Raw genomic sequence first — 23,212 nt, forward strand, 5'->3', positions numbered from 1 at the left:
GTTCTAACATGTTGAGTCACTGGCCACGTGTATTCTAATTCTTGCATAGGACCCATGAATTGTATCTAGTCAAAGTATCACGCTTTGAATTATTGACCACACATAAATTTGTCAATAATTTTTATGTAACCGAAATAATTGAATTCTCAATAATATTGGACCGTGATTAAGCAAAACATTCAAAGAAAAATAACAGTCCAGTCACTTGGAGAAAATGCCCCTTGCATTATGAACAAACCAAATACACCGCAAATAATGAAGCAATATAGTACATTTCTATTCGAAAATGAAAATGAAGCATTTAGAACACCGTGCAAACAATATACCACCACCCTCAAAACAATCCCCTTGTTACAATTTGCATGCTGAATGACTCATGCATGCACACATGACACATCTTCAGAGGCAGAACAGAGAGAGAGAGAGAGAGAGAGAGAGAGAGAGAGAGAGAGAGAGAGAGAGAGAGATTTTCACAAGTTTGGTACTTCCCCTGCGGGTCCATGCTGCCGAGCGTTTAACAGGGGTTGGAGAGCTTTGACAACAATGCTCATGTTTGGGCGGAAATCAGCCTCATATTGCACACACAAGGCAGCAACTGCAGCCATCTATAATCAAGACACAAAAGCATTTCAGTTTTAGATGTTTGATCGCATCATCAGTCTTCAGTCCTAGGTATAATGTGGTATGCTATGTACAAATGCATGGGAAAAAATAACAGAGATGCCGGTTTAGCACTTCACCCTTGTTCAAATAGAAAAATAAGTTACCATTAATTACGTGTTTGTGGGTGTATGCATGTAGGTAGATATGTGTACATACAACATATATGAATGTATTATGATCCAGTGAATACCTTTGCAACCGCCTTTGGTGGGTATTCTCCTCCTAGTCTTGAATCAATGCACTGCCTAACTTTGTCTTCACTGAGTTTTGGTGTAGCCTAACACATCCCAATACTTTAAAAATCAGCTTCATTAACAAGAAACATATTCTCATGTCTACAAATCGTAAAACAGATTGCAGGTGCTATGAATATAGAATAAAGAGCACAGATATGGTACCCATGTTACTAGACTCTGCTGTCCCCTTGGTAATGTATGATCAACGGGTTTTCTTCCAGTCAAAAGTTCAAGCAGAACAACACCAAAACTGTAAACATCACTCTTGGCATTCAACTGTCCAGTCATTGCATATCTACAGCCACAAACAAAATTACTGAATATATTAGTGCTGAAGAAATGCACTATGGTAAAAACTTTTTTAAGTAGGAATAATTAATACATTAAACTGATGCTCGGGTTGATTACTGGGAAACAAAGAAACGAAGAAAAATCTAAATCTTCCCAAAGAAACATGAAACACTAATTACACCGCCTTTAGAATTGGGGTAGGTCATTGTAAAATTACAAATTTTAATTTCTTCACCAAAGGATTCGCAACAATAAAAAAAGAGCATTGTTTCATTTCAGGTTTATAATAGAGCAAATGCACAACATAGTTGCTAAATGCAATCATTGAAGAACCAATTAAAAGCTTACTCAGGGGCATGATAACCAAAAGTTCCTAGCACACGAGTGGAGTGAAGACGTGCTGCATTATCAGGAGCTTGATTGGACAAATCAAAGTCCGCAATCTTAGCAACATCGTCATCAAATATTAGCACATTGCTAGACTTAATGTCGCGATGAATGATGTGGGGATCAGCCTTTTCGTGCAAATACTCGAGCCCTTTTGCAGCACCCACAGCAATTTTAACACGCTGTGCCCATGACAAAACTGGACCAGGCTGTGCTCCTTTAACACCTTTCCTTCCTGCATTAGAAAAATAATCAGGTTGAACACTATATTTTCCAGAAACAGCAAAGACAACAGCTCTCATCTCAAGTAGTACAGTCTAACTGCAAGAAACTGTTTTAACGAGAATGAAGTTTAGATAATGCAAAACAACATAGTTAATTTCCTCACATAAACAATGCATCAAACAAGATTGTGCAGCAAGAAACATCAATCTCAATCCTATCATTAAGCTTTCACCTTGATCTTACTCTCACATACCATGTAGAATATCATGAAGAGATCCATTAGATGCAAACTCATAGGCAAGAACACGTGAACTCCCATCAACACAATAACCAAGCAATTGAACAAAATTGTCATGTTTCAGCCTTGATACCATAGAAACCTGTATCAGTTATTCATCAAGTTAGGAATGAATTTTAATTAATTAGTTTGAATATGGCAATAACAATAACAATCAACAGATTCTCTTGTCTAAACCTGCGCCAGAAATTCGTCATCAGGTTGTTTGCTGGCATCTAACTTCTTGATTGCTGCATGCTGCCCACTTTTGAGTACGCCATAGTATACTCTTCCATATGAACCTTCTCCAATCAAAGCACTTGTCCCAAAGCCATCAGTAATTTCCTTTAGTTCGTCTATTGGTATAGTAGGAACTTCAATAGGCTGGACCTTTACAGCTTGAGCACCCCTAGGTGCAGTTCCTGAGGCGTGATGGCTTCCCTCATTTCCTGTGTGATGAAATTCGACTCAGTTGAATTGATGAAATCGGTGACAGAAACAAACAGACACAAGAAGAAATGAAGCAAAAGAAACTATCAAATAATAGTTAGTTGAAATATATCAACCTAGATGCAATCATGCAACACAACAACAGGTCGACTCGACTATAGCATAGCACAGTAGATTACCTGCTGGGTTTTTGACCATGTATGGACCTCCATGGTCGGTCGCTTTATGCATATCATCATCTTCACAACAGCCGAAGCAGCTCATGATTCTTTACACACACACACAACCACAAAAAAGAAAAAGATCCTTTTGAGTGAATTAAATAAAAACTGCTACTATGATTGATATGCAGAGATTGAAATTTAAAACCAGCAAAGCATAAAATGCAAACGAAACGAAGAGAGCAAGTGGCAAGGTGGATTGTAGAAATGCAAAATTGAGGAATTAATAATCCAGTTACTAAAAACTAATACCAATGACTGAACAATTCATAGTCGCTGACCTTGAGAACCCATTTCCATTATTTTATTTAAACCCCTATCTATCCATCTATCTATCTATCTAGTATGTAATCAATCAGTGATCAAACATGGAGATCAACCAAAACAAAATTAAAAATAAGAAAATAAAAAAGTAAAGCGAAGACAGATCGGCAGAGAGAGAGAGAGCGTACCTGAAAGAGAGGGAAAAGCTAAGTGGATGCTTGTAAAGTAATTACAAGAGTATTGGGTGGGTGTGTCAGTCAGTGGGCGTCTGAGGGAGAGAGAGATCTGAGCTCCAAATCCGGCGAGGGAAGCGCAGCGCAGGATAGGCGGGGAAGGAAGGGGGGTGCGTAGGATAAGGATACCGAAAAAGCGATTGTAAATTGTATTACAAATTTCACAATTATGTGTGTATTTAGGATTATTTTGGGAAAGTGACATTCTGTTCGCGTTTTTTTTTTAAATATTTTTTTTGGGTGTTGGCCAGACTTGACTCAGCTACAGAAGAAGACAGAGTGAGAATGTGACCCTTTGACTACTTCGCTCCGCTTCCCCGTGGAAGAGTGGCGCGTTCGAGCGCAACCCATACTGACGTGGTCGATGTTGATTCGTTCAAGATCTTTGGGGCGCACAGCTCGGCTCGCATCGCATCACGTGATAGAATTTGTCTCCCCACGTAAATGGTTAATTCTCATAAATGTCAATTTGTCAAAACTTTCTTTCTTTTTCTTTTCATGGATTTGATTTCTTGTGGAAACGCAGATAAATTTGATATTCCTCCATGGCGTGTTGTGGTATGGGAATGGGTTCAAGTGTAAACTGTACTAGTTTCTTGGATTATGGAAGCGCTTTCTGCACACGTGGCTTGATCGCCCTCATTTTCTTTTCAAACCTTTGGTACATGTTGTTACCAGTTACTATTTCTTGGTGGTCATTATATATACTTAATTGAAACCCACTTGAGATACAAGTTTCTTAAAATTAATGCACGTGTAATCATAATCATTGTAAATCAATGTAATTTTCAGTTGTGTACAAATTTTGGTACCATACATGATTTTCTGGAAAGAAAAATAAAGTTTATACATGATTTTAAGGTTGTTGAACATTCGTTCTCTTGTATTGTTCTTTGGGTTGTAACGTGAAGTAACCGTTTGCCTTTCCTACAAATTGGGCTGTGCGTTGTATCTTTGGTTGTTCTTGGGCTGTTCGTTGATCTTTAAGATGCCACTTAGTTGTCATAAAATAAAATACCATGTACAAGAAGAAGTGAATAGTTTCAATATTGGCGAGGCTTATTGCGATAAAACCTCACACTTACTAAGTTCTGCAGTCTTAGCAAACGACTAATTTGAAGGACAGTGTCAGTGATCAGTTAATTGTGAACTATAGATTCATCGATATACAATCTTAACGTGGCATACCATATGGTATAAATCTATGTGTTTTTTTTTCTTCTAAGTTCTAGCATAAAAGTTACACAGCAGAAATTGAAAAGAAAATTTAGGTTTTAGCCACAAAAAAACTTATACATTTGGAAAAACCAAAACTTTTCCAAAAAGACAGAAAAACCACTCAACTTTCAAACCAAAGACATGCAAATGTAAAGGATTCCTAAGGAAATCCAAAAATAAATAAGGGTATTTTTGTCCATTTTGGCTTCTTTTACAAATATTTCTCTCTCTTTGGCCTTTTCCAAAATGTATGACAAATGGACTGCATGCAACAAAACCAAATTAGCAGGCATTCACATGTCCCGTATTCCTTGAATAAATAAATAAGCTATTCAATTTTGCCCACTTTTCCACCAGATTCTTCTTTTTCACTAGTGCCCTGCACTGCGTGTATAATTGTCCATATCAATATGACAAATTTGTTGGCCCCCTTCAACCTCATGACAATCTAAGCAGCTCCTGAGTCCTGAGTCCTGACCACCCCTCACATGCTTGCTCATTCATTCCTTAAGCTCTCTTCTCTTCTCTTCTCTTCCTTTCTGTGTGACTTGATATTTGAGAGTGAGAGACATAAAATAAAATGCTGGAGCCTTTGGCATTGATCAGAGTCACAATGGGCTTAGCTCTTCTTCTTTGCTTTGCTGCTTGCACTGGTGCACAGTTCAAAATTAATTACTACTTTTTATTTGTAATATTATCTGCTCTGCTTTGCTCTCTCTGCCTCACTCAATGCATGCAAGCACATTGTCGCTTGCAGGAATTACTTGTACACCTCTAACTCTTGGTTGCCTTTCACCTTGCAGAGTTGAGGAACTTTGCTACTCAAGCTGATCAGGTAATAAAAGGTGTTGGTGCAGAGAGAGGCAGAGATTAATTTAAACCATCACTTGTAAGAGAGATTTGTTCGTTTGTTTTATATTGTAACATGTGGAATGAAATTTGAATATTGTACATGTAAGGATATTGGAAACAGTAGGGGCAGCAGCAGCTAGAGGATCATCATGCTACAACTTTTTTTTTTTTTTTTTGGGTCTGAACCACGAGGTGGTTCTGGATGGGCCCCAACTATGGGTGGCACCTTTAAGCCTTAACCACAACCCAGATTAATCCCCGCTCACACCAAGTCGGCCCGTAAGGGGTAAAGTGCTGGTCAAAGTGATGACTCCGTACAAGAGCAGGGATCGAACCCCTGACCTCTCTTAAGGAATGAAAGTGCCGAACCACTCACACCAACCACCTTAGTTGATCATCAGGCTACAATTTTAATTGAATGAGTCGGTTGCTTTGTTTGTTTGCTGCTGTAAATCTTTTTCTAGTTGTTATTTTGACGATTATTGACTCTAATTTGCATTTTCAGTAATAATATTAAATTATTAGTCTACCAGTCCAGACAGACTCCTCTCCTCCTGGTCAACCTTTTTATATGTATATGGGTCTGGTCTCCCAACTCGGACTAAATAAAACCATTCATTTTTACTCAGCTCAGCGAATGGTCAAGGTTACTGTAATTGAGTCTTTCGGCTTTTATCAATATGTTTGGCAAATAATTATTTGATAAGTAAAAAAATAACCCTGATTTTATGTTCAAAGTTGTAAGATAAGATACATTCTGATTCTGTCCTATTTTTTCAGAAATATCCCAACTCCAACATAATTATGAATGTCAAATTAAAGTCCCAACATAATTACCGCCATTAGAATCATGGTAAAAATAAAATAAAATCTTGTAATGATCTACTTTGATCATTCCCCATTTTATCCCAACATCTAATTAAATCTCTAAGAGCATCCGCAATGGGCTCCCTAAACCACCTCCTTAGACAAATTTTAGGGAGGAATTGTAAAAATGCAACTCCAACCATGCTCCCTATCCACCTCCTAAAATAGGAAGTTCTCTAGGAGCTCCTAAATCTGAGGAGAGAGAAAGTACTCCTAGTTGCTCCCTATAATTTAATGAGTATTTCAAACCTTTATTTAATGCTAACTATTTTTTATTTTATTTTTTAATAAAGATGGACCAATCAAAAAAGAGTTATAGTATTTATGACTCTCCAAATTAGGGAGTATGCTTGGAGTTGAAATTTTTAGAGAGCTCCTAAAATAGCTTTATTATATTTTTAGCTAAATTTTAGCTAAGAAATAGAGAGCATCATTACGGATGCTCTAACCAACCCATAAACACATAAAAGTGGGGGAATAAGTCTTATGGCCGACAAGTGCAAATTATAAGCTCAAATAGAAACGAGAGAGAGAGAGAGAGAAAGAGAGAGAGAGAGAGAGAGAGAGAGAGAGAGAGAGAGCAACAACTCGTTTATTTTCTTTCTGTGAACTTCATATTACAAGTCCGCTTCATCTATGTATAAATGTATGAGCATTAAATTTAATTTTTAGTTAGTTCGGAATTGGATTGCTAAAATGCCAAAATTTTCCAAACTGCCCTGCTGGTGGATATGATAAGAGTGCCATCAATTTCAACAAAATTCTCTTTCATTATAGAGTAGAGACACTGGTGATGAGGACAACATATTACAGAAAAATGAAATAAGAAGATAAAACCAAAAACAAATAATAGAAAAAGGGACCTTCAAAAGTATGAAATTAGAACATTAGAAATTTGTTTTAGAGTGTAGAGCTGCAGCAGCAAGTAAACACACGAATTATTCATCCAGTGCCAATTAATGCAAAGCCTTCAACAGCCGGGACTTGACTTGTTCAATCTCAAGCTCAAGACTGAGGCTTCTCCCACTTGAGGGGCTTCACAACCTCCCAGGTGAAGTCGGGGTCATCCCTTCCAAAGTGTCCATAGGCAGCCGTCTTCAAAAACCTTCCACCGCCACCCCTCTTGAGGTCCAGGTTAATGGTGATCATTCCAGGCCTGAAGTCAAAGGTCTCCTTCACGATTTTAAGGATCTCCCTGTCTGGAATCTTTCCAGTTCCGTATGTATCCACGAACACCGACAAGGGCTCAGGCACACCAATGGCATAAGAGACCTGCACAAGGGCCCTGCGGGCAAGCCCATTTGCTACAATGCTCTTGGCAGCCTGCCTGACAATGTAAGCACCACTCCTATCCACCTTGGTGGGGTCCTTTCCGGAGAAAGCACCACCACCATGGGCTCCCCAACCACCATAAGTGTCAATGATGATCTTGCGTCCAGTGAGACCTGCATCACCATGAGGGCCACCAATCACAAAGCGGCCTGAGGGGTTAAGGTGGAAGATCGTCTTCTCATCAAGGTACTTCTCTGGAACAACAGGCTTAATAACATGCTCCTTGAGGTCAGCAGCAATCTCATCGTTCGTGACAGTCTCATCGTGCTGGGTGGAGATGAGGACAGTGTGGACACGCACTGGAACCATAGCTCCATTTTCATTGTAGTACTCAACAGTCACTTGGGTCTTGCCATCAGGTCTCAACCAGGGGCAGGTAGCATTCTTCCTAACCTCAGTAAGGCGAGCACCAAGCTTGGTAGCAAGCACATGGCTAAGCGGCATCAATTCAGGGGTTTCATCAGTGGCATAACCAAACATGTGACCCTGGTCACCAGCACCAATCTCCTCAGGTCTCTTGGTGAAGTGACCATGGACACCCTGGGCAATATCCGGGCTCTGCTGCTCAATGTTAACCAAGACCTTGCAGTTATCGGCATCAAGACCTACATCATCAGAAACAAATCCAATGGTGCGGCAAGTTTCACGAACAATCTTCTCATAATCAACATTGGCCTTGGTGGTGATCTCTCCAAATACCATGACCATGTTGGTTTTGGTGCATGTCTCGCAGGCAACCTTGCTGTCAGGGTCCTGGGCAAGGCAGGCATCGAGCACTGCATCAGAGATCTGGTCGCACAGCTTGTCGGGGTGACCCTCGTTCACGGATTCAGATGTGAATAGGAAAGTCTCCATTCTCTACACATCACAATAGCATAATATCAAGCTAAGCACTGTACCCACCATAGTATACTTTAAGCAACAAAGAAAAGTCAATAGCTCCAACAAAGTGAAAGAATAAATGTCAAAAACAGTTTGAAATTGGTGGAAAACATATCAATTATACTTTTACAAAAGTATTATTCCCAGAAAAGCAAATACAGAGTGAACAAACAAAGAACAACCATATCCATAAAGAATAACATCAGATCAGACATAAAGCTGAATAGAATCTACATCCCTGAAACAGATTGACATCCTGATAATTGAGTGAACTAGCACATCATGGTCATCTTTAAGAAAAAAGGGATTTGTTTGAGAAAAGAAGAATATCAACCATTAAACAGGGTTGTTCTGATAATGGCACCAGTCTCAAACAAATCTTCAGAATACATAATAGTACTCATTAAATAAGCAACACAATAACCACAGTGAAAATCAAAAACCCAAATTCTGTAGATTACAAGCAAATGAAATGAAGAGGTCACCAGATCTGCAAAATTTACTCAATAATATTGTACGACTTCAATTTGACTTGTCGGTCACAAGCAACCGAGAGTAAATGCTAACAAAAACAACAGCAAGCCTCTAAGATCTCTCATATTTCCAAAACAGAAGTAAAAAAAACCAAAACAAAACCTTATAAACCACCAGATCTGCATGCATTATAGTGAACCCACAAAACACAGAGACATGAAAAGCAAAAACTCAATAGGAAAGAGCGCGAAAATGGAACCTCTGAAGCGCAGATCTGAAACTCTTAAGAAGTTGGAGGGAAGAAGGAGGCTGTGCTTTTCGAACCAGACCCCTAACGCAGAGAAAGCGGAACTTAAACGACTACAAAAATCTTTTTGGAGCCTCAATTGCCTCTTATCCGCTATTTATAGATCAATCTGACCAAACCGGTTAACCGGGATCGTCCGTTTTGGATTTGTCATCAACCATCTAACGGTTGCGAACGAGGTAGATTGAAAGCTTAAAAAGGTGTCAGCCGTTGGATGTGAGCGAATCCAGAGATGAGATTATTCCGGAGTTCGGTGAGAGAGAATATCTAGTACTTTGGTTGGGCCGTAGGTATTACCGGCTACTGCTGGTCTTTCACCAACCCTAACCGGTACTCGGCTGACTGGCTTGGCTTAACTAGCTTGGCTAGTAAACTTGGTTGACAAAGTGTCTTGGGTTTTGGCTTGGTTCAGTTTCAAGGATAACGTTTATGAACGTTGAACAAGGACAGCATTGGGTGCATTATACATTTTGACTATTCATTATTAGCATTAATATCAAATCAAACAATATATATATATATATATTCGACCAAAAAAAAAAACAATATATATATTCATAATATTATAATTAAAATAGTTTCCGTTTTCATATGCTTAATTAATTACCGATTAAATTTCCCTTATATTCTTCTTCTATAATTAATTAATTAATTAATTAACTTAACGGCTAGTAGGATTTTTTTGGAGGGAGTGCATTTATTTCATAACCCATTAATGAATAGGAGGAGGAAAGGAATACATAAATGAAGGTATTTTAGTAGTGAAAGTACTAAAAGAACCTTGTGGATTTAGAGCGTGTATGTATATATGTTAAGTTGCAATGGCATTTTGGTCTTATTCACACGGCCACCGACAACCGACAAGACAGTGGAGAAAACTGAGCTGGGAAGCTAGTCTTATTAAAGACACTGAAAGCAAGTGTTCTTCTTAGCGACGTCATTTCTTGAAAGGGAAATGCAGAAGCAGAATAAAACACAGAGCAAGGGAATGAAATGCAAATTGAGGTAAAAAAAAATCATCAGTTCGTCGGTTGAAGTTTGCTTGATAAGGAAGTGTTAAGTGAAAGCTGCCCCATTAATTGTTGGGATCTCAGCAATAAACAGCCCAATGACAGAAACCCCACCTTCTTTTTTTCTTTCTTCTTCTTTAGATTTGAAATGAAAAAGGACAAAAATGGGTGAGGGATCATTCTGAAATTCAATTATTGCGTGTTATAGAAACAACTCTGCCTTTTTTGAATTCTATATATATTTATTTACCAACTCCAAATAAATACAACTAGGGGAGGGATAGAGGAGCGTCCTAAATAAAATCAGAGGTTATCTCAACCTCTAACCAAAACAAAAAGAATCGGATTATTTGTGAGGAGAATCCTAATAAATTAAACAACCCTTGGAGAACAAGTTTTTGTTAAGCTAAAATAAGGGTATTATTGATCAATCGGATTCCATATCTTGACATAAAATAATAATAATAATAATAAAAAGTATTCCATATGCCATTCAGAATAAATCCGGATGAATGCTTGTTTTGTAATATTAGGGATCATTATTGATGACAGAATATATTCATGTCCAGTTAAAGTGATATGCATGAGATGAAATGCTTTTTGAGGTGGGTTTGGTAACAACTGAGTCTGTGAAAAGTCTTTGGTCACCAACCCAATTCAGTCATTGACCAATGCACTACGTACCTCTTCTTTTTCTTGGAGAGGAGGGAGGGCACTATGGGGAATTTAATTTAACCAACCCAACCCATTGAACTTGAGAGTTGAAGCCATGGCTGCTGTTGATGTTGATGATGATTAGATGACGAGGCAGCAACTAAGCAAAAAGTGAGAAGGGGGCAGTTGGGATTTATTTAGGGCTAAGCTAGGTGCGTTTCCCACTTCCTCCTTCCTCCTTCTTACTTTTCCCACCCATCAAAAACTAACTCAAAAGTTGAGTCGATATCTGATTCTATTCTTTTCTGCTAAATTCCCAAAAGGTTGGGAACTTGGGGTAACCGGCACGTACCCGTTGTCTTGCTTGCTTGCTTGCTTGGTGAGATGGATTTTTCACTTGCCTATAATAAATCTACATCCAGATTCCACAACCACAAGGACCTTTTTATTTTTTGGGGCCAATAAAGTTTGGTGAAATACGGAAAACCCTAAAGCCTTTTCCCACAGCCAAGTTTTTAACTTTTATTTGAGAATAGTCACAAATCGGCTCTACATCATGATGATCCTCGTCGTCATCATTCTTGTTTTCCAGAGAAAAAGATCGTCATCAACGTTCTTGCATGGAAGCTTCTTCTATATGCACCCAAGTCTTTGATTAGTTTACACCTTTGCAAAAATGATTAAAAAAGGACGAAATCTTCTTAAACAGTACGATATTTCTTTCAAATTTTCCATTTTATTTTCTTCTCAAAGGGGGTTGGTGAAGTTGTTGTCCGCCTAAGATGATGAGGAGTTCATATCGTGATTTGTGACTTGTCCAACCCACCAACAACCAAAAATAGCCACTCCTAAACCTCAACAACCCTATGTGATTCACTAATTCATCTACGTTTAATTTCACAAAAAGAACAACTACCCGTTTGGGATTGCTTCTAGAGGAAGCATAGTTTTTTTCTTTTTTCTTTTTTTAAAAAATTATTATTATTTTTTAAGTGCTTCAATTAGAAAAACATCAAAACCACTTGGAAGATGTTTCTCCAAAGAACGCTTTTTATGAAATAGCATATTTGAGAGTGCTTCTAAAAGGGCTAAAAGCACTTGAATTATTAACAAAAAATTTAACATCCTATAAATAAATAAATAAAATCCCAACAGGCGCTAACCATCTATACCTAGCTCGTGAGGTATTCACAATTCCAAATTGGATGGAGTATTGTATTTTTAAAATTTGGGTATGATAAGTTCTGGATAATTCGGTGCACCGATAAAAATGTATGGGTCTATTTCTATATACTATATAGAAGGCCGCTTCTTCCATGGGTATTGTCGTTTTTGTAGTCAACCCCATGCCGTTTGGGATTGCGGGCCTCAATCTCTTTGGACACAATTTGTCAACTTCATCGCATTGGGCGACATGAAGATAAAAAACTCTTGTTAGATCCGGCCGGACTAAACATTAATGTGTGAGAGAGATGCATTATGTTCTGCTCTCATGCATCTTGAATCTTGATGGAGTTTGCTTACTTACCAGTTCACCAACAATTTGGCAACAGACCACACGCATTAAAATAAGGCCTTTCTCTCTCTTTTCCTTCACCAGTTCTTCAGCATTTACCTTGAAGCTTAATCCCATGAAAAGAAGCATTGCCAAAACAACAACAAAGCCCTACGCCTATGAGTCTATGACTACGAGGACTTAGGTAAAAGCAAAATGAGGCCTAACCAAAAATTAAAAATGGCTTGTAAAGTTTGGTGTAACCGTAATTTACATCAAGGACCAGAGGGTGACGTGATATGTGTTTTGAGGAAACAGTCCAAATAATTTCAATATAATCCATGATATCCTTCATTGATTGGATGGGAAGATGAGCCGGATGCTTTAATCACTACATCACCCCAAGAACCAATCAGGAAAAGGGTGAAGAAGATACACATGGATTATGGATAGGATTGTGGATCTCACTGGATCCCTTATAAAAGAGAACATCATATTCTGCATACTCAATCATCAAACATTTCACTGGCTTCATAAGTATCCACCCTCTCTCTCTCTCTCTCTCTCTCTCTCTTTCTCTCTCCGAAGATATAAGACATGGCAACTATGGCTCTCTCATCCCCTTTCACCGGGAAGGCCATTCCTTTAAACACACAGACAGAGTTCTCAACTGTCCAAGGCAATGGTAGAGTTTCTATGAGGAAGACAGGCAGAAAGCCAGCTGTATCATCAGGCAGCCCCTGGTACGGCCCTGATCGTGTCAAATACCTCGGACCTTTCTCTGGTGAGGCGCCATCTTACCTAACCGGCGAATTCCCCGGTGACTATGGTTGGGACACCGCTGGACTCTCAGCTGACCCTGAAACTTTTGCCAAGAACCGTGAACTCGAGGTTATTCACTCAAGATGGGCAATGCTTGGGGCTTTGGGCTGTGTTTTCCCAGAGCTGCTCTCCAGAAATGGAGTCAAGTTTGGTGAGGCAGTGTGGTTCAAAGCTGGAGCTCAAATCTTCAGTGAGGGTGGCCTTGACTACCTTGGAAACCCAAGCCTAGTTCATGCACAGAGCATTCTAGCAATATGGGCAACTCAGGTGGTTCTCATGGGTGCTGTTGAGGGTTACCGCATTGCCGGAGGACCACTCGGTGAGGTCACTGACCCACTGTACCCAGGAGGCAGCTTTGACCCTTTGGGGCTTGCAGATGACCCAGAGGCATTTGCAGAGCTTAAGGTGAAAGAACTTAAGAATGGCCGACTTGCCATGTTCTCAATGTTTGGCTTCTTTGTGCAGGCCATTGTTACTGGAAAGGGCCCTATTGAGAACCTTGCTGATCATCTCGCTGATCCTGTTAACAACAATGCCTGGGCTTATGCCACCAACTTCGTACCCGGCAAGTGAGGACCCTAGTGTGAACAAGAGAACTTCCAGCCACCTATTTGTGTGTAATTTAAGCTTCAAAATATGTATTAATGGCCAATTTAACTGAATCATGAGATATTTTAAAAATCAATTGAAGCTAATTTACAATTTACTGTTACATATCATTGCTTGTCGCAGTTCACAGCTCAGATTTCTTATGTGAACCCCAAAACTGGATAAATTGGCTATAATATATATCATGTTGGGCATCAAGGGCCCAAAAGAGAAGAGAAAAAAGAAAAAACTAAAAGAAAACACCCCCACTCACCATCACAAAATCCCCTGGGAGTTTGAGATTCTTGTCGCAGCTTAGCTGGGCTTTTTGCACACATTGCAATTGTAAAATAAATAAATAAATATATATTGGGGAGGAACTTCAAGACAGCTCACACATGCTACGCAACCCAGTTATCAAAATTTTGCAGATCCAATGCCAATGTGTAAGAGGTGAAGACTTACTCATGCTTGGGTCAGACCTTCAGATCAATATGTAGCCATACTGGATTATAAGATCACCGAAGAACCAACTTGACTGTCCTGCATCCATCAACTGACGTCTTGAATTTCAGAGAACTCAAGCATTTGCATTCCTCTTCCAGCTACTGCAATCTGATAATGGTTCCTAAATAAAACACAAACAATACTTGGTAAGCTGTCAAAGAAAATTGTTATCCGTTCATATCATACTGAAATGCATCACTGTGAATCTTATGCTTGTATAAGGCGCTTTACTCACCTGCCACATGCTTTAGCATCCAGCGCTTCTGGCTCTGGGACACTGATGATTAAATAAGCATGCTCAACTAGTTTACCTTCCTCCTCAAGACGCCAGCACCTGACACGCTGATCCAGACCAGTGGAAAAAACCCAAGATCCGTCTGTCCAAACACCTTCATAAATAAACCAATTTGAATTCTTAGTAAAAAATGATAAATTTAGCAAAGACAAAACACTAAAACTAGTACTTCAAAGGTTCTAGGAAAGGAGACAACAAGAAAACAAGAGGTTAAACACACAGGAGACACTTTTATGCTCCATATTATGAAGTACTCTAGAATGGGATTGAACTCGAGTTTGAATAAAATGGCCTACCTTTTACAGCAGAGCTGTGAGCTGAGGGGACTATATCATGATTTAGGAATCTGATCCAATAGTTCTTGTCTTGACTAGAATGAATAAAGTTCTTTGCATTTCCAAGTTGAGTGACTGACTTTCTGACATCCAGTGTCATGTTCTCAAATTCGGAGTCTGATGCTGACACTGACAATTCAAACCTAAGACAGCTAAGGGCTTGATCATCACCCCCACTAATTAAATTGTAAAGAAAACCAATTTCAGGACTTTGACAACCCTCTACATCTGAAACATGGAGAGAATTGACACCAGATTGATGAATGTTCTTGAAAACATATAAAGGAGATATTTCACATATATCAGATGAGGAATCACAAGCATTCACTTCTGAATCTAGGGAAGCAGTATCAGTAGCTTGTGAAGAAGTTTTTCTGCTGCGTTCATAATCATTTAGCATCTCTGAGGTTCCATCCATAACACGATCAAGCAAATTGTGATCAGTTTCCTCTCCAGATTTTACAGTGGCGGAACCAGCGCCTAGTCTATTCTTTGACATGCTACCGCCTAAAGATCTCCACTGTCGTCCACCCTGACTTCCTCTCCCTGTCCGTGGCCGTTTCTGACAATCAATGAACTTTTCTACATCAAGTACTGATACCAGCTGCATGAAAGCCTGAACGCTTCTAGTGAGGTCCCAAAAGGCAATACTTCCATCAGTAGCCCCACTAATGAGAATATACAGACTTCCAAACTGAACATTTTCTGTGAATAGAAGTTATAAGAAACAGTACTTTGAAAATATAACTGAAAGAGATCAAGATATAAAATTTAGGACAAACATATTGAATACTCACAACCCCAGCATGAAAGTGCTTTGACGGTATAAAAATCATGACAAGGAAAAAAGCTCAGGTCACAGAGAGCAAAGTGACTATCTAAATTTTGAAGTTATAGCAGTAGCAATTATCTCCTCCACTGATATCAACATGCAGCTGGGAAGAGGCATTTTTATGTTCAATAAATCAATAAGGATCTCAAGCTAAACTTAACATATCAAAAAACATAACCTTACATTCAACTAAATTATCCTGATGTTGGATGAGATGTGGCAATAGTTCTAGAAGTCTAAGGGAAAAAATAAAGGAAAAAACATCAGCTACGTACAGACACAATTTAATTTAATCAGTACAAGGTCCATTCAGAAGAGGGATCCAGCAATTTAAATTGGCATCTATTACTCAGACCAATACACGTGCCACTATTAAACGATGAGCACTTTCTTTTGAGGTGAACTTGTAATCTTTATTCTCCATGGTTAGAGACAGGGGACCACCACTTAAATTCCAAGGGCATATGCTCGATGGTCAATGCCTTTATAACAAAGGAACTGATGGACAGAATTTTGAGAACTAAGATGTCTAAGGGCAAAGGCATTGTTATACTAAACATTTAAATATTTCTATAATAGCCACAAATAACAAAGTTTTATCGAATTAAATGATGTGCAAAATTTCAGTCAAGAAAATCGCCTAACTAATGAAGAAGTACTTTGGAGTCAGGAAATGGAGGGTTTCAACAATTTCATAAGATACGTATGTCTGAAGGTTTGACTGGTTTACAAACTTCTAGACCCTGAAGACTCCAACAATCACTAACCTTCAGAAGGGAGACATGTGGGAAGGACGACATGCTGCAAAGCCAAAACTGGTGATGACAAAGGAAATAATATAGCAACATCAAACCTACAGAGAGATAAAGAAACGAATGTCATATATGAGATGATGAGAGAATCATTAAGAATACAACAGGTTAGGCTCCTTCATCAATACCATAGTCTATATGGCAAAACAAGTGCCCGTAATGCAAGGGTGGCATCTGAACAAGCGACTACAATAAAACAGACGGTAATCCTGAAAAGAAATCCAAAATATGGTATTATATACAAAAGGGAAATCAGATAAGCAAAAGAAATATTAGTCGTTTTTGCTATTACCTGGAACCGGCACATTTAACCAAAAAAGCAGTGACAGCCAGGTATCTCCAGTCATCTTCATACTTGTCCTTAATTCCAGATCTCAACTCCATCTTTCCCTTTTCTGAAGATAGTGACATAGATATTGCTTCAGCTTCTGCACTAGAAACATTCGCAGCTAGACCAACCTTTTTCTCTTTGTTTTCTGGAAATTTATGAGCACTAGAGTACTTGGCTGGCATATCTGTGGAAAGCCACTGGAATGACATTGAAGATGATTCTTGCAACGAAACTTTATTGCTATTTCCAGTGATGTTATGCTGTTCTTCCTTCTTGTCTACCTTCCTACTTCTTAGTAGCCAAGAAGTCAACACCCGCTTTGCACCAACAGAAATCAACAAAACCGGAGTTTCTCTGTTCTCCGTTGCTGCATTTTGTCCGTTTCTCATATCGGGTATGTTGGTCACATCTGACGGAACTATGCTTATCTTTGACACAGAACATATTGACCTCACAGCTGATCCACCAACATGCTCCCCAAGCAATTTTGATGCAGACCAATTCTCAACACCTGGCATATACCTAAGTGAACCATTAGACAATTAGCTAGTCTTGTATAAGCACATGATAAATCACTCATTTTTGCCACCCAGGAGGGTTCATATTTTAAATATCATGCATATATTCATTTTTCTGTAGACTACAGCATCCATGTATACTGTCAGCTCAGATCTCAAGGTTTACAAGAGTGTAAATACATTCAATTATATTATACAATAAATTCAACTATTTGTCCTTTATTTTATTTCATTTTTAAATTTCAGATATTAAATAGCTAATAATTAGAACCATACCTAGTCAACCTCACAGTTCCATCTTCACACCCAGTTGCGATCCAACTAGATCCAGAGAAGAGGCTGTGCTTCCCATATACTCCAGGTTGAAATCCTTCTGAGACAAAGCATATGGAATGCATCTCTCTCCCATGGAATTGCATATGCAAATTCCTGGAGAGTATCTTCCTTTCACCATCAAGCACCCACTGCCTATGAATATAAATGATTTCATCCTGATAAATCAAAGAAATATAGTGCAGAGTTTTAAGATAAAATTCAAATGAAACCTTATCTTTTCAAAGTAAACAAATGAAAATATGATCAATTATTAACAAAAGATAGAATGATGTGCTTAGCAGCAAAACAGTTCACAAAGCAATTCATTACACAAAACTAAAGGAACTCATATCATGCATTATGGATGTGTATTTTCAGATGATTAAAAACACTTTTGACCTACTCCGTGGATCTACCTTTCCACAATGCTTATTTCATTTGTGTCTCTGAAATTACCAATTCTAAATAGATTGGCACGAACCTTAACATATGCAAAGCAGTTCTTTATTTCTGGTATATCACCAAGATAATAGGAATGAGGACGACGCCATCCACCGCATGGAATTCGCACAACCTGCAACAAAATATGGGCCCTTAGGCACCAAATAAATAACACAAACAACTTACAAATCATTTCAGTAAGCAGTCTGAGGTACAGGAAAGGACTCTACCTTGGTCTCAGTTATTAAGTTCCAAATAATAAAATCCACTGATGCAAAACCAGCAGCACAATGGCAGCTTGACAACTCACTGACAGAGCTATTATCAGTGGAGACAGATTGAATAAGACTCAACTCCTTCACTTGCTTCATCCCTGTAAACTCTAATGTCTTCCTATCTGTTTCATATTCCAGATAGCATATACAACCATCCGCTCCTGTCTGGGAAAAATGAGAAATTAAGTACACAGCAGCCTACTTGAATGAAATATTATCTTCCAATATTTCCAGATAAAGGCTAGAAAATGTTTATAAAAAAAAAAAAAAGCAAAGTTAAAATGCACTTGTACACACAGACACACTCAGAATTACTAGAAAGCAAGTGCTAGATCACTCTTGTAGATCAAAGTTGAAATTTGACATACCGAGCGTATTTCAATCTGACTGGAACTTAGTCTACCTACAGAAACACTTGAAACACTTGATATCCCATGAGCTCCTTTGAAATAATTTGATGGAGATATTTTCACATTAGATGCCACCTCTGTGCCCTGCAACACGCCCTTCCGCAAAGGGAACAAAACAAGATTACCACGTATATCTCCACATACCAATACCTGCAAAAATTCAACCAGAAGGGATGTAAAAACAATTATTAGATCAAATTCAAGCATTTGAAAAGTGAATCAATCCAACATCTGATTTTCACATGATCAACGGTTGTTCATGTTTATTGTGTTATAAATTTAGGCATGAAGTTAATAATTTTCTTAAAGTTGAAGGGAAGGGCTTTCATCTCCCTATGTAGCTCAGCAGTAGTCATTGTTCGCTTTCTTTCATCTCAACTTTCAAAATCATGATTTGAGAGTGCGTGTGCTTGTGTGAGAGGAGAGGTATTGAGCCTACACAACACTGACCCCCTCGTTGTTATTATTTTGTCTCAATTTAAGCTGGCTAGGGTCAACTCATGCTCCAAGGGGTTGCCCTGGTGTTTAAGTATTTCATCTTAGTAACTCTGAACACTTATTACCAATCACAGGTTAAATGAAAATCGAAGAAACAGAAAATGGCACAGAATGTGACAAATCCCATTCAAATGAAATTAAAAGAAAAGAGAAGCTGACGGAAAAATGTTACCTCTTCGTCCAAAGATGCATCTAAGCACATGATTCGGATTCCAAAACTAGATGTGAATTCTGCTACAAGAGATACATTGCAGCTCCTGGCAGAATGGTTAGACAACCTCCAAAGCTTCAATGTTCCTCTAGGGTCAGCTGAGAAGATGTACCTACATGGCAACAACAGCAGAATTGATGGTCTGAATATTTTAAACTTCTGCATCTGAAAGTTATACCAAGAAGGCCTAGGTGATGTCTGTCATCGAAAATCTAAGTGGCAGGGACATAATCATTCTGCAAATTAGGAAGTAGCATGTGAAGCCATCACAGAATATGGCCCACCTTTGACAATCATGGGCAGTACATCTAGAGTAAAGACCTAGATAGCATCAACTCAGCACCCATGAACAACTTAGGTATAGAAGAAATAATTAACAATTATTATTTAAAAAAATAATGGCTGATCCTTACCCATATCCTAGTGACTTGCACCAATGTGTTCCTAGGAGTTGTCTCTCCATTCCAGCAGACCAAGTAAGGGCAAAACCCACTTTTGGGGTACAAGCATCACGTATAACCCCGACAACTGTCATGTTTCCTTTACCATCTCCAACAGCAACCCAATCCTCAACACTACAGCAAAGTTCAAATGGTTCTGACAATAAATCCATGCAAACAATCGGCACTTCTTCACTGAGGCGGACAAGTTCAGTCCATTCTACTTCTCCATTGTCCAATAATTTAGCATGGTACAGATAACCATGGTTTGTGGAAACGTATAGTGTATCCTCACGCGCAAAGTGCAAGCAACGTACATATTCGCTTTTGCTGGACCAAGTGAGAAAAAGCCAACAAGTCCTCTTAGTACCAATGTAAAGGAAGATAGAATTGCTGTAATCGCAAAATTTCAGGAAAAGAACAACAGAAGAACCATAGACCAAAGGAAGGAAAGTGTGTGCGTGTGGTGTGTGTATTTATTATAAAGCTTGTTGGGCTCTGACATTCAATATTTAGGTGTTAACTACCTGTCCAGTTGATTGTTCATCATACATTAAGATTGTTATGACACATCTACAATTACCTGACTCCAGGCAGCCGGACTCTTATAGTCATGTCCTTTCTTAGCTATGGTGCCAATGAATCAATACCCTTGCTGAGCATGTGGAGGACCAAATTGTCGCATTTTCAAATTTCCAAGACTACAGACTTATCTTTTCTTTCTCTTTAGAAATATCAAAAGTTTGGAGTTAACAATGTTGAGATGGACCCCAAAGTTTGTTTAATATTCAAAGTACTACCTGTCCATAGGTCCACTATGCTCTGACAAAGTAGGGATATGAGTTGTGTATGCAATCGTTCTATCGATTTCTTTTGTCTCTGCAAGTCCCTCCAGTCCCCCAGAGAGTGAAGCGTGCAGCTGATGCACTTTTATTGCAGAGTCAAAACCAGCAGTAATGAGAAGTGATGAGTTTGGATCATACAAACATCGCCATATTCCCCTTCCTCTGTACATAACAAGGCCGAAAAAAGCAAATGGTCAAGGCTATTTTCTTTCTTTAGGAATTATTTTACTGTTATGTTGAGATTTGGATCGTCAATAATCAATACAACCATTTCATTTCAAATCAAATAAAAACCAAAGTAATCAACAGAAAGGAACTGCAAGCCACTTACGTGTGCTCCTTGATCATTTGAAGGTGTTTACCATCCAGTCCCCACACACAACATGTACAATCTTCACCAGCAGTGACAATCAACTAAAATAAAAAAGTACGGAAACAAGAACTGATCAGCACTCTACACATAAGTAAATTTATAATCTAGTCTAGATCATCTCGACCATCGCCATCAGGAGAACTCAACCCACGTGCTATAACGATTATGAAAACAATTCAAGTTGACTAAGTTAACTGATTTTGGAAAGTTAACCCTTATCACCAGACATAATGACAGACAGTGAAATGGCATGCTTAGAGATAGACAGGACTGAAAATCCTATCAAATGAAAAGTTTTCCCCAGGGAAAAACTGACATTAGTAATCTGTTCTAATATATGGTGAGTTGACTCTCCAACAATTATTATTAGTATTATTATTTTGGATAGGAGAGAGAAAAATAAAAATGAAATAAGAAGACAATGAGTATTCATAAGATTTTGTAAAACTTACAGAACCAAAAATGCAGCAGTCCCAAACTCGGGCATTGTGACCAAACAGCACAAGGCCAATGGGTTTCCCTAGCTTCTCAGAATGTTTTGTCTCAGAGGAAACTTCCCAGACACGAGCACTGTACCAATGAAGAGACCAAATCATTGATTGGAAGCATCATTAAAGGAAACGAAAAAAAAAAAAGCAGAACTTGGTAGAGATTTTAAAATCATATAATTTCAGTAACTACTTCACCTGCGATCGTCAGAGACGGAAACCAGTTTGGATCCATCAAAGGACCACGCTATGCGGAAAATGGAACCTTCATGTCCAGAAAGTTTGCACATATGACTAGCTTCATACTTGCAACCATGAGGCTGAACACAGTTTGGAAATAAATTGCTCTGATCAATGTGGTCTTCTACTTGACTTGCTAAAGATGATGCATCATACTGAGGAACCACTTTCCAAACAATAATCTGTGCAAATCCAATTCTTTAGAGGTTATCTAAACCAGAAACACAGATACACACACGCACACTGAGCAATCATTTGGTTGGATGGGTGGGGAAAATCATCAAAAGAAAAGATTAGCCACCTCGTTATAGATAGTACCAGATGCAATACGGAGAGTTTGAAGATTGTCACCCCATAACCGCATTGAATACAGAAGGGTTTTCTCTACAGTTGAATATAAGAATTCAGTTCTTGAACTTCAAATAAAAGTTTTTTTTAAAAAGCTCAGAAAAGTGAGTCAATTCAGCTAGAACTAACCAGGATGGTGAACTTCAAGAACCACAGTTGAAGTTGTGACATCCCAAAGATGGACAGAGTTATCACTACACCCTATAGCAAGACAATCACCCTCCTCATTCGAACCACTCACAGACCCCTGCTACCAATTCAACAGACCAAAGAAAAAAGAAGAAGAAAACTCACTAATATTCTCAAACTGATAAAAAAAAGAAGTTGTTGAACTTGAGGAAGCATTCGTACCTTCAAGAATGAAACATCCAATACCCAATTAGCAAACTTTGGCAAGGACTGTAAGAGCGTCAAACTGACACTCACCAGCTGCCCCATTGCAACCTGCAAACTAAACATCTTCACTCTCCTTTCGCCAAATACAACAATGTTGAAAGCAACAACAGAAGGCAATGTTCCTTCTGTGCAATCAGTAGAGCTACAACAAACTATCCCATGCACTCGAATGCCTTGGAACACGTCGAACGACCTTACCATTCTTCCCACTTCCAAATCATACACCATGATTTGAGAACCCGACCCTGTTTTGTTCAATAAAATCCATGTTAAAACGAATTTGAAGCTGAAGATTTTCAGAGAGAGAGTGATACTATGAAAGTCGTACCGGCGATGAGATAAGGGAAAGAAGAGAAGCTCGAAGGTAGGTGAAGAAAACATAGAGCTGATATTTCTCCGAGGTATTGACCGCTTTGCAGTTGCCAAGAACCTGTCTTCTTCTCCACTGCCATGGTTTGGCTTTGCTTCGTTGCTTGGAGTGCTCTGCTTGTGGAATGGCTGAACTTGAAACCTTTTCTTTGTTGTCCGAGTTACTGACTGAGCCGTTTGAAGGG

General features: G+C 38.8%; 4 protein-coding genes and 1 long non-coding RNA gene across 8 annotated transcripts; 2 read left to right on the top strand and 3 right to left on the bottom strand.

The window, feature by feature from the left end:
- Positions 1-205: 205 nt before the first annotated feature.
- On the bottom strand, positions 206-3,413 carry LOC110755779 (pto-interacting protein 1). Its single transcript, XM_021957060.2, has 8 exons — positions 3,203-3,413; positions 2,709-2,797; positions 2,278-2,528; positions 2,056-2,182; positions 1,539-1,812; positions 1,062-1,194; positions 854-940; positions 206-605 (listed from the first exon to the last, which is right to left on the bottom strand). Exons 2-8 carry the CDS (start codon positions 2,791-2,793, stop codon positions 471-473), a joined length of 1,092 nt encoding a protein of 363 aa, XP_021812752.1. The 5' UTR covers positions 2,794-2,797; positions 3,203-3,413; the 3' UTR covers positions 206-470.
- A 1,448-nt stretch (positions 3,414-4,861) lies between these two features.
- Positions 4,862-5,418, top strand: LOC148295393 (uncharacterized). The gene is made up of 2 exons (XR_015834794.1): positions 4,862-5,118; positions 5,269-5,418. It is a non-coding gene; the product is annotated as an uncharacterized LOC148295393 (long non-coding RNA).
- Positions 5,419-6,934: 1,516 nt separating this feature from the next.
- On the bottom strand, positions 6,935-9,291 carry SAM-2 (S-adenosylmethionine synthetase 2). The gene is made up of 2 exons (XM_021957058.2): positions 9,132-9,291; positions 6,935-8,374 (listed from the first exon to the last, which is right to left on the bottom strand). The coding sequence occupies exon 2, from the start codon at positions 8,369-8,371 to the stop codon at positions 7,190-7,192; it is 1,182 nt and encodes a 393-aa protein (XP_021812750.1). The 5' UTR covers positions 8,372-8,374; positions 9,132-9,291; the 3' UTR covers positions 6,935-7,189.
- A 3,542-nt stretch (positions 9,292-12,833) lies between these two features.
- LOC110755777 (chlorophyll a-b binding protein of LHCII type I, chloroplastic) lies at positions 12,834-13,874 on the top strand. Its single transcript, XM_021957057.2, has one exon. It carries the CDS (start codon positions 12,936-12,938, stop codon positions 13,731-13,733), a length of 798 nt encoding a protein of 265 aa, XP_021812749.1. The 5' UTR covers positions 12,834-12,935; the 3' UTR covers positions 13,734-13,874.
- Positions 13,813-23,193, bottom strand: LOC110755775 (Transducin family protein / WD-40 repeat family protein). Of its 4 annotated transcripts, XM_021957055.2 has the most exons (21): positions 22,987-23,190; positions 22,857-22,903; positions 22,614-22,706; positions 22,392-22,509; positions 22,216-22,298; positions 21,873-22,096; positions 21,639-21,756; positions 21,145-21,227; positions 20,769-20,975; positions 19,942-20,298; positions 19,490-19,640; positions 18,778-18,969; positions 18,365-18,574; positions 18,175-18,267; positions 17,655-17,869; positions 16,822-17,382; positions 16,658-16,738; positions 16,485-16,570; positions 14,847-15,590; positions 14,491-14,644; positions 13,813-14,376 (listed from the first exon to the last, which is right to left on the bottom strand). In XM_021957055.2, the coding sequence occupies exons 1-21, from the start codon at positions 23,108-23,110 to the stop codon at positions 14,301-14,303; spliced, it is 4,017 nt and encodes a 1,338-aa protein (XP_021812747.1). In that variant the 5' UTR covers positions 23,111-23,190; the 3' UTR covers positions 13,813-14,300. The 4 variants fall into 4 exon arrangements, with proteins under 4 accessions (XP_021812747.1, XP_021812746.1, XP_021812748.1 ...); XM_021957054.2 differs by having other exon boundaries at positions 22,614-22,903; XM_021957056.2 differs by lacking the exons at positions 22,857-22,903; positions 22,987-23,190 and having other exon boundaries at positions 22,233-22,298.
- Between the last annotated feature and the right edge of the window lie 19 nt (positions 23,194-23,212).

The sequence above is a fragment of the Prunus avium genome, chromosome 3 (genome assembly GCF_965620075.1).
Source record: "Prunus avium chromosome 3, drPruAviu1.hap1.1, whole genome shotgun sequence".
Classification (NCBI taxonomy): domain Eukaryota; kingdom Viridiplantae; phylum Streptophyta; class Magnoliopsida; order Rosales; family Rosaceae; genus Prunus; species Prunus avium.